The 10,557-nt window shown below is 55.6% G+C and overlaps 2 protein-coding genes across 3 annotated transcripts; both read left to right on the top strand.

Annotated features, from left to right (window-relative positions):
* Nucleotides 1-1,196: 1,196 nt before the first annotated feature.
* On the top strand, nucleotides 1,197-2,135 carry LOC111527398 (olfactory receptor 10Q1-like). Its single transcript, XM_023193640.1, has one exon. It carries the CDS (start codon nucleotides 1,197-1,199, stop codon nucleotides 2,133-2,135), a length of 939 nt encoding a protein of 312 aa, XP_023049408.1.
* A 6,395-nt stretch (nucleotides 2,136-8,530) lies between these two features.
* LOC111527403 (cancer/testis antigen 1-like) lies at nucleotides 8,531-10,260 on the top strand. Of its 2 annotated transcripts, XM_023193646.2 has the most exons (3): nucleotides 8,531-8,951; nucleotides 9,600-9,734; nucleotides 9,973-10,260. In XM_023193646.2, exons 1-3 carry the CDS (start codon nucleotides 8,665-8,667, stop codon nucleotides 10,109-10,111), a joined length of 561 nt encoding a protein of 186 aa, XP_023049414.2. In that variant the 5' UTR covers nucleotides 8,531-8,664; the 3' UTR covers nucleotides 10,112-10,260. The 2 variants fall into 2 exon arrangements, with proteins under 2 accessions (XP_023049414.2, XP_023049413.1); XM_023193645.2 differs by lacking the exon at nucleotides 9,973-10,260 and having other exon boundaries at nucleotides 9,600-9,972.
* Nucleotides 10,261-10,557: the final 297 nt, after the last annotated feature.

Genomic DNA, 10,557 nt, shown 5'->3' with positions numbered 1-10,557 from the left:
ACCTGGCTCGCCCTTTGCCCTCTGCTCTTCTCACTCTATGCCTGACCCCGCACTAACTGTAGAAAATGCAGAAATGAGAAACAGACATTCATTCAACAAACATTTATTCTTTTATATTATTTATTTATTTATTGAGAGATGGGGTCTGGCTCTGTCGCCCGGGCTGTAGTGCAGTGGTACGACCATAGCTCACTGCAGCCTCCACCTCCTGGGCTCAAATGATCCTCCTGCCTCAGCCTCCTCAGTAGCTGGGACCACAGGCGCATGCCACCATGCCCGGCTAACTTAAAACAATTTTTTTTTTTTTGGTAGAGATGGGGTCTCACTCTGTTGTACAGGCTGCTCTCGAACTCATGGCCTCAAACAATCCTTCTGCCTCAGCCTCCCAAAGTGCTGGGATTACAACCATCAGCCACCTTTAGGCCAGCCAACAAACATTTATTGACACTCCTCATCTGTGCCAGCCGTGGTTTGAGAGGCCGCATTAACACACTGCGCCTGCCGTCATGGAGCTCATAGGCTGTTGCAGTAGACAGAGAAGTCAACAAAGAATTACAGGGCTCAGAGATAAATCACCCAATCGACTGGGGATGCCAGAGAGGCACCAGATCCGAGGCGGGTTGGGCCCCTTCCGCTCTAGTGTCCTGTGCTCTAGCGTCCTGCTCACAGTCGGCTGCTGGAACCCTGGGAGTTTGGAGGTGGTAGTCAGGGAAGGACAAAGTGGCTGATGCACAAAGCCAGGAGTGTCCACACCCTACAGCAATTCCCTAAAGCCCGCTGACTGTGTCTAAACCTATTTAGTACCTCGAGCTCAGCCCCCCGCCCCCGCCCCAGAAAAGTCTTGAAAGCATAGAACAGCGCTGACAGAAAGATTGTCTTTAGCATCTGGGAAAAACAACTTCGTGTTTAGAATTTGCTCATCTGGGTTCATTTTGATAATAATTCAACAGGTGAACTGATGTGGCATCCCATTAGCAGTTCTTCATTTTCAGTGAACAGAGGGCAGAATTCAAAAAGCTGGTGGAGTGAAACCCAGGGCTAAGCCTGGAAAAGAGGGTTGGAGGGCTGCGAGAGCTGGCTGCACTCCCATTCCTGGAAAGGGCTTCAGGGTTTCTCATGACTTGGAGAATTGCTGGAAAAACAAAACAAAACAAAACCTAAACCCTGTAACCCAGTTCTACAAGGCAGCCTGTAGGATGAACCGATTGCAGAAAAACCACACCTTAAGCTCTGAGTTTGTTATCTTGGGCTTCGGGGACCTGGCGGAACTGCAAATCTTCTTTTTTGGACTGTTTCTAATCATGCATCTTGTCACCCTGGCGGGGCACACAACTATTGTGCTCCTCACCCTCATCGACTCCTGCCTGCAGACCCCCATGTATTTCTTCCTCCGAAACCTGTCCACCGTTGAGATTTGCTATACATTGGTTATTGTCCCCAACATGCTGGCCAATTTCCTGTCCAGGAACCAGCAGATGCCCTTTCTGGGCTGTGCCCTGCAAATGCACTTCTTCGTTGCCCTGGGCGGGGCGGAGTGCTTCCTCCTGGCCGTGACGGCCTACGACCGCTTTGTGGCCATCTGCAAGCCCCTTCACTACACACTCCTCATCACCAGGACCCTCTGCCTGCAGATGCTGGCTCTGGCGTGCATTGGCGGCTTTGCGCTCTCCCTCACATTGACCACGCTGATATTCCTCCTGCCCTTTTGTCAGTCCCACGAGATCAATCATTTCTTCTGTGACATCCCCGCCGTGCTCTTCCTGGCCTGCTCGAACACTCGAGCCAATGAGATTGCTGTCTTCCTCGTCTGCATGCTCATCCTCTTGATCCCCTTCCTGCTGATCCTGCTCTCCTACGGATTCATTATCGCAGCTGTCCTCAGAATCCGCTCGGCCGCGGGCAGGAGCAAGGCCTTCTCCACCTGCGCTGGGCACCTGCTGGTCTCGCTTCTTCACTATGGCTGTGCAGTCTTCATCTACATTCGCCCCAAGTCCTGCTACGCCCCCGACCAGGACAAAATTGTGTCCTTAATCTACACCAATGTCACCCCCATGCTCTACCCTATGATCTACAGTCTGAGGAACAAGGAAGTCAAGGGTGCCCTCGGGAGACTTCTGCACAGTCACAGTCCATGAAGCAGCAGCCCCATGCGAGTTGAAGGGGAAGGCAGAGCCCTCTGAGAACAGCCTGGCTCCCTTTCCAGAACCCAGCCGTCTCCCGATGCACCTGGTGGCCCCACCCCTCCCTTTGAGGGCTTCTCCGTGGTTCTGAGTGCGCCTGGGACTCACTGCCCCCTTTGCTGTGGCCGGACAGATGGAAGGGATGCGAAGGTTTGCTGAGACGCAGCAGGTCTGGGGTGGACAGTTCCATCCAGCACCCACAGCAATGGCAGAGACGTGGACACTGACAGGCAGAAGGGCCTCAGATGGCCCAAATGAAACATTAAGCCAGCTGCTTCTGTGACCAAACAACCAGCAGGGCTAGAAACACAAGGAGTTCCCAGATCCACACTAGGGAAGGCTTGGATGGAAAGGCAGAGCCAGCCTGGAAACAGAATCCCTGCGTCACCAGAAAACGGCGTCCTGATCGCTTGAGACGCGAGAGTGTAATCCGAGGCAGCAGCTCCAAGGGCGTGTCAGGCTTGGCCCCACTTCTGCTCCCAGTGCAGCTGACCCCTCCTCATCCTACCAATGTCGGTGAAAGGGCCACTTGTTCCCAGAAGCCCCATGGGTGGTCTGTCTCCCTGGCTGAGCTGGAGACTCCTCGAAGGGGAGAACCAGTTTCGAGGTCTCCGCCGCCCCAGCCCCTGGCACATGATAGATGCGCCATAAGCGGTAACGGAACTGAACCGTGAGCCCCCCGAGTTTTGGCACAGGAATGGCTTCAGATCCCAGTTGCTAATGAAACAGAAACTTTTCATATCCTGCTGGGCTGAGGCCTCTGTGACTCGGGGACAAAGGTCAGGTGTAATGATCTCAAGAATGTGTTTGCTGGCCCCACTCTCACTCCACAGGCTGGCCAAGTGGTTGGATCTCTGAGTTTCCCTCGACCATAACACTTAGCAGGGAAGACACACTTCTTTGTTTCTTTTAGAGACACGATCTTACTCTGTAGCCCAGGCTGGAGGGCAGTGATGTGATCACAGCTCACTGCAGCCTCAACCTCCCAGGCTCAAATGATCCTACCGCCTCAGCCTCCAGAGCAGCTGGTACTACAGGTGTGTGCAACCGCTCCTGGCTAATATTAATATTAATCTTTTTTTTTTTCTTTTGAGGAGACGGGGGGAATCTCGCTATGTTGCCCAGGCTGGTGTCCAACTCCTGGACTCAAGTGATCCTCCCACTTTGACCTCCCAAAGTGCTGGGATGACAGGCGTGAGCCACCACACCCGGCCAGGAAATGTTTCTTGAAAGAAAGAATGAGAGAGTACCTCTTGTCTCCCCAGTACAGGGCTTGGCACTGGGGATACAGAAAAGCTCCAGACAAGCTTCCTGCCTTTATGGAGCTCACAAAGTAGGCTGGGCTATTAGGCACTAAGACAAATCACTGTCATACAATGGGTACTCGCCATTCCTGCACAGGAAAGGGTCACTCACCCCTACCACCAAACCTAGGAACGGCCACATGCTGCTCAAAGGGTCAACACAGCTGCCTTTCACTGTCCTCAAGTGATGGCGGGTGGGCGCTCAGAGAAGACCAAAGGCTCAAGGCCAGGGGACTAGGCCAGCCGGGGCTTCCCAACAGACCCCCATCCTGAGTCCCACACAAGAGCCCGCAATGACCCCCACAGGGCGAAACAAGCCGCTCTCACCAGCCCTGGTAGGTATGGCTGGGCCCTCCCCCTGGTCCATATGAGGCCACAGCCTACACCATCCCCACTTAGACCGCCCCACTCAGGCCAAATTCCTGGGAAAGGGGCCGGGAATCTGCGTAGAGCGGGGGAGATTGTTCTCATCATATAGGTGAGAGATGATGCCGACCTGGCCTGGGGAGGGTGGAGACGACACATTCAAGGAAACTGATTAGACGGAAGGTGAGATGACAGAGCGCGGGGCCATGGAAACACATGTCGCCAAGACAGAGAACAAAGCAGAGGGAAGCCATTCCGGGAGTCGGGGGACAGGCAGTGAGGTCGGCTGGGGGCAGGTTGGGTTGGAAGTACCTACAGGCCATCCAAGCTCACATGACTGTACTGGTTTGAAACTCTGGAATTCAAGCAAAGAGACCCCTGCTTCACTTTAATTCGATGGCCCTCTTTGAATATAGACATCCTGGCCCTGTCACCTCTGAAGCTTCGCCATTCCAGATGATGCCAAATGTGATTTCAAATACATTTCATCCATTCCGAGCAAGTCTTCTCTGATTCGGAAACACAAAGGCGATCACTGCCAGCGTGTGTGGACCAGGACCAGCCCTCTGGAGAGGAGGGGCTCTTACGGGCCTTGGTACGTTTTGTGTTTAAGCACACACGTGTTCTTCATGAGTGCCCCCAAGGTGCGGAAGAAAAAAGAAAAATCTCATTGTGTGGTAGTGACAAAATGCTGATGAAGCAAACTATCAACAGCCCTCTGGAGGAATAACTTTCAAGGTAGGATGAACTGCGTGTATGGAATTTGGAAACAATGGTTTTTTGGAAGTGGCTGAAAGCCACAGAGACAACCGGGAGAGCCGGGCGACATCGGCCCCGTGGTGTCTAGCGTGGGCCCCAAGGCTTGGTGACTTCAGGGACTTCATCACGGCACCGTCCGCCTCATTGCGTCAAGAAAAGGAGCCAATTAGAACAAGTTTCAGAGGAAAAACACGGCCTCCAGTGAACTGAACAGGCTAATTTAAACTTTGGCAAACTGGCTCACTCTGGAGCTCATTAGAAATTTTCCTCAACAGCAAGTAATGAATAACTTTCTTAATCACTTTCTGCTTATAAATGTAATACATGTTCACTGTAAAAGAAGAGGAAACGTGGGCAAGTTTGGAAGAGAAAATAAAAAGCCAACCATTATCTCGCCGCCAAGGATAACCACAATGAAAATGTGGTGTATTTCTGGATAAATGAGCTGATTCTTGTCTAGTGCCTACGACAGTGGTTTGGGACGTGGTAACCACCCAACAAATGTTACTGGTTATCATTATTCTCATTGCTAGTAGGCTTAGAACAGTCTTTTCCGATGCTATCCCTCCCCCAGCCCCCCACCCCCGACAGACCCCGGCGTGTGATGTTCCCCTCCCTGTGTCCGTGTGTTCTCATTGTTCAGCTCCCACTTATGAGTGAGAACATGCGGTGTTTGGTTTTCTGTTCCTGTGTTAGTTTGCCGAGAATGATGGTTTCCAGCTTCATCCACGTCTCTGCAAACGACACGAACTCATTCTTTTCCATGGCTGCATATATTCCATGGTGTATATGTGCCACATTTTTAAAATCCGGTCTAACATTGATGGGCATTTGGGTTGGTTCCAAGTCTTTGCTATTGTGAACAGTGCTGCAATAAACATACGTGTGCATGTGTTTTTATAGCAGAGTGATTCATAATCCTTTCGGTATATACCCAGTAATGGGATTGCTGGGTCAACGAGTTGATGGGTGCAGCAAACCAGCATGGCACATGTATACCTATGTTAACAAACCTGCACATTGTGCACATGTACCCCAGAACTTCAGGTATAATAATGGAAAAACGAAAGGAAGGAAGGAAGGAAGGAAGGAAGGAAGGAAGGAAGGAAGGGAAAGAAAGAAAGAGAAAGGAAGGAAGAAAGAAAGTCTTTTCCATTCCAGCAATCAAATAAAGTTCATCTAAATTTTCTTCCAATGTTTTCACTTTTGTTGTGTCTATATTAGGTCAATACATTCTAAACACTTCAGATACTATAACAATATTTCTCTATATAGCATTCCCCCTGCCCCGTGCTTCTACTGAGATACGTATCGGCAGCCTGAGAAGTCGGTGTTCCTTTGTCCACACCCATCGCTGTGCATCCGTTTCATTTCATTCGCTCCACAGTCAGCCGCACCTCAGAGTTGTCCTTCAAAGGGTGAGAGACTAAGACATTTATCCAGTGACTCTTGGCCGCATCGGTGGGGGGCTGTGTCCAAGGGTACAAATTCCCCCGAGCTTCCAGGCCCACCCTGTGCAGGGCACAGGAAAAAAAGGAGATGTGTCGGGAGCTGCAGGAGGGGTGCTGGCACAGGGCACAGAGGTGCCCATCCCAGCAGCTGAGAGTCAGAAGGCACGTGCAGGGGGCCCAGAGGCTCAGCAGGATCTGAAATGTGAGAAGATGTCTACACACACAGAGGTGCAGGAGGAGGCTGGAGATGACAGTCACTGGAGGGGCTCTGAGACGTGCATAGAAAACAGGACAGAGCTTGGTAGCAGCACTCATTTGTCGCCCTGCCACACACAGCCTGTGTTTTCTCCTTGACGGCCCCATCTCAGTAGGACCCAATAATGCCAACGCCTGGAGATCCCCCTGGACAACGGCCTTTGTCCTCCACATCTGGTCCTCCCCTACACCTGGGGCTTGGACCTGCCAAGGAGCTCTTTCCAGCTTTCTAGACACCTGTGGAATCCCTTCACCCACCCTTCTCCGCCAGTGTGGCTGCTCTCCTGCCAAGTGCCTCGGCTCCAGGGGGACGAGGCTTTCCCTGGGCTGCTGCCTTCCCTGCTCCCTTCCCAGTCCCCAGAAGGGTGCCGGCTGCAGAGGCCTCCAGAGCAGAGCCTTGCTCACCGCATCAGCTCCAGCTGGAGGAGGTTCCCCCTACCTCCTGTACCCCAACCGCTTCTTAAAGCAGCAGAGGCAGAAGCCGGAGCCTGCTTTGGAAAATGGCATGCTTTTATTGCTGTGTCTGCATTGGCTTTTTAGCGCTCTAAGAATGTCCCCGCAGTCCGGGCTGTCCTCTGCCAGCCCCCGCCCTCCAGCCTCTGTTCCCGTGTCGGGGAAGCCTTTCTCAGGGTCACGCAGCTGTCTCAGGACTGGATGTGGCACAGACATACGTAGGTAAAAGCTGCTACACGGAAGACTGGAGGTGCGGGAAGTGCATTGGCTTTAAGCCTAGAGGTGGGAGCCGTGTCCGGGGTCCTTTCCTGGGGGTGTGCATGTTACCAAAATACCAAGGGTTTGGTCTAGGTCCTGCTGCTGGCCGCACAGAAAGCCAATGACTGAGACGAAGAGAATTGCCAGGGAAGACAGCTTTAATTGGGTGCTGCAGCCGGGGAGATGGGAGTTAAGTCTCAAATCCATCTCCCTGACTAAAACTAGGGGTTTATATAGCAGGGAAGAAATGCACCAATGTCTAGGAAAACAGGAACTCGGGAGGGCCCAGAAAGCAATCCTGATGAATGAGGGACTCCAGCATCTCATTGCCTGGATGTGGTGATCTGGTGAGTTTCGGTTCTTTGATACTTTGAGAGGCCCCAAGGTCATTTCCTGAGGAAGGAATTCAGATTAAACAACTGTAAGGTTCAAGCTTGAAGACCAGAAGGGTCAGTTTCTATGTTTATCAAAAAGAACAGCCTATGGGACGATTGGATCGGTTTCATGCCCAGCCCAGGGTGCAGGATGTGGGAAGCCTGAGTTGGCCTGGTGAGCAGCCCAGACACCCGGGATGGAGTAGTGCAGCCTCTACTCCCACAGACTTGTGAACAGGGTGTGGAGACAGACACCCAGCTCCTAGGACCGTGCCACCCCCACCCCTGCATGCCTCTAGAGGTACCTGTCCCGTGGATTTGACCCCCCTTCCGGACACACAAGTAGATCAGCACCCAGCAGACACAGGGTCACCTCCCAGCACCCCACCAGGTAAGAGCGACCAGGACAGGGACTGATACTGCCGAATCCAGGAGCCAGGCCCAACCCAGCCTAAGGTCCAGCAGGTCCCGCCTGTCCACCTGCGGCAGGCCTAGAGCCCGGGAACCCCTGGCTGGTGGGAGGCCACCCGCAACCCACCCCACACGCAGCTCCAGCTCCCCCACCAGGCGGGGCGACTAGGACAGGGACAGAGCCTGTTGAACCCAGGAGTGAGACCCGGCCCTGAGTCCTGCTGGGCCCTCCCGTCCACCTTGGGTGGACCTGGCACATGGGAGACCTTGGCTGGCAGGAGGTCACTCCCATCTGACCTGCGGTTCCAGCTCCCCCACCAGGCTGGGCGACCGGGACAGGGACGGAGGCTGCTGAACCCAGTTAGCGGCCTGGCCCCGGGGTGTGTCCTGGGCGCTCCCCCAAGGACAGGCAGGGCAGGCAGGGTCCGGGACGACGGCCGCACAGCCCCGGCCCCGTGTTCCCAGGCCCGCCTTGCTCCTCGGTGTGAGGAAGACCAGGGAGACGGGACAGGCTGGGCCCCGCCGTGCCTGACTCCCTGCAGGGCTCCCGGGACAGGGGTCTGGTGGACAGTCGGCTGCTCAGGGGTGAGGGTTCCAGGCTGGCATCGTGGCCACCTTCCGGCCCGGGCTCTCTTGGGGCGGGGCAGGGTTGGCGAGAACCAGTCATGTGCTCCGGGGCTCGCTCGGGCTCTCTCAGGGCCGGAAGTAGGGCCCCTGTGCGCAGGCGCCCTGAGGATCCCAGGCTGCCCCTCGCACGCACGCCACGGGGGCGGAACTTCCTGCAGCCTCACTGGCTCCGCGTCCTCGTGGGCCCTGACTTTGTCTCTGAGCGCGCCACAGAGGTCCAGGAGACATGCAGGCCGCAGGCCAGGGCACAGGGGGCACGGCGGGCGATGCTGATGGCCCAGGGGGCCCTGGCGTTCCTGGTGGCCCAGGGGGCGATGCTGGCGGCCCACGAGAGGCGGGCGCTGCAGACGACAGAGGTCCCCAGGGTGCAGGGGCAGCAAGGGCCTCGGGGCCGGGAAGGGTCTCAGGGCCAGGAGGAGGCGTCCCTCGTGGGCCACGTGGTGGCCCGGCTTCACGGCTGAATGGATGCTGCAGATGCGGGACCAGGAGGCCGGACAGCCGCCTGCTTGAGTTGTATCCTGTTGTGTTCTGTTCTGTTCTGGACAGTTCTCGTGGCGGGGTGGGGGCCGGGAGATGGGGAGGGCAGGGCCAGGTGGGGGAGGAGGCGGGGGAGATGTGAGTAAGGGGTTGGGTGGGGGTGGGAGTTGGGAGGTGGGATACGGGAGGCCAGCTGTGAGGAGGGCAGCAGGTAAGGGCTGGGAGGTAGGGGGTGCAGGGTGGGGGAGAGGGGATGGGTGATGGGGTTAGGGGCACTGGGTCATGCAGGAAGGGGGGCAGGGGCCAGGAGATAGGGGGACCCGGGTGTAGGAGGGGATCAGGAGGTGGGGGGAAGGGGGCAAGATGGGAGCGGGTGGCGGGAGGTGGGGAGAGGGAGGGTTGGGTGACGAGGAGGGGCCGGGTGATGCGACAGGGGGCAGGGTGGGGAGGGGCCTTGTAAGGGCATGGAGGAGTCACCTTGCGGTGCAGCAAAGGAACGTGTGGAACCAAGACAGCTGAGTGGGATGTGCTACTGGGCCAGTGCCTGGGGAGACAGCCTGCGGGGGATGAGCTGGGCAATCGGGGGTGGGGGTGAGGAGTGGGGAAAGCTGACCTGGGGTAAGCAGCAGGCCGGAGGCACAGGCCACGTCCTGGGAGATGATGCCTTAACTGGGCCCCCACCAGCTACCTCACCATGCCTTTCCCGACACCCATGGAAGCAGAGCTGGCCCAGAGGAGCCTGGCCCGGGATGCCCCACCGCTCCCCGTGCCAGGGGTGCTTCTGAAGGAGTTCACCGTGTCTGGCAACATACTGACTATGTCAGTTCAGGACCAGGACAGGGACGGGGCCTGGGTGGGTGGCGTGCGCAGCGTGGCAGGTGGGGGCTGGGATCTGCCTCCACCCCACGGTCAGGTCTCTAGAGACCTGGGAACACCCCAGCACAGGGTCTCAGAACAGAGACCTGGTACACCAGGCCCGCCGCCACCCGAGGGAGCCCGGGGAGATGGGTGCGGAGGTGTCGCCTTTAACCTGATGTTCTTCGCCCCTCACATTTAGCCGACTGACTGCTGCAGACCACCGCCAACTCCAGCTCTCCATCAGCTCCTGTCTCCAGCAGCTTTCCCTGTTGATGTGGATTATGCAGTGCTTTCTGCCTGTGTTTTCGGCTCTGCTTCACTCAGGACAGAGGCGCTAAGCCCAGCCTGGTGCCCCTTCCTAGGCGTGCCTCCTCCCCTAGGGGATGGTCCCTGCACGAGCGGCCACTTCATTGTGGGGGCCTGATTGTTTGTCGCTGGAGGAGGCCGGCTTACATGTTTGTTTCTGTAGGAAATAAAAGTGAGCTACAATTCCGTGTCTGAGTCTCTTCTCGGCGAGCGATGCCCTTTAATTGGGACTTGTGTGCCCCTGTCCTCGGGTTGCAGGGGAGGCTCTGGGATTCAGAGATTGAAGTAGCACAAGGTAATGGAAGACAATTTGGGAAATGGGGGAAAATGAAAAGCCACTGGGTCCCACCGTTCAGCTTTAACTACTGTGGACGTTTTAGAATACATTCCTCAATATGCTTGCATTTATGTGTTAAATATATGACAGTAGCATATATAATGTTTTTCCAGCTCAGCATTAAATTTGTTCCCAAATTGT

Source organism: Piliocolobus tephrosceles, unplaced genomic scaffold (assembly GCF_002776525.5).
Source record: "Piliocolobus tephrosceles isolate RC106 unplaced genomic scaffold, ASM277652v3 unscaffolded_28456, whole genome shotgun sequence".
Lineage (NCBI taxonomy): Eukaryota > Metazoa > Chordata > Mammalia > Primates > Cercopithecidae > Piliocolobus > Piliocolobus tephrosceles.
The sequence above is the reverse complement of the archived record's forward strand: the minus strand, read 5'-3'. Positions and strand labels throughout refer to the sequence as shown.

What these genes read in the sequence shown, in the direction of transcription:
- LOC111527403 (XM_023193645.2), top strand. Translation starts at nt 8,665, where the DNA reads ATGCAGGCCGCAGGCCAGGGCACAGGGGGCACGGCGGGCGATGCTGAT. An exon ending in GACAGCCGCCTGCTTGAGTT is followed by an intron (nt 8,952 to 9,599) that starts GTATCCTGTTGT and finishes GGCCCCCACCAG; the next exon opens with CTACCTCACCATGCCTTTCC.
- LOC111527398 (XM_023193640.1), top strand. Translation starts at nt 1,197, where the DNA reads ATGAACCGATTGCAGAAAAACCACACCTTAAGCTCTGAGTTTGTTATC.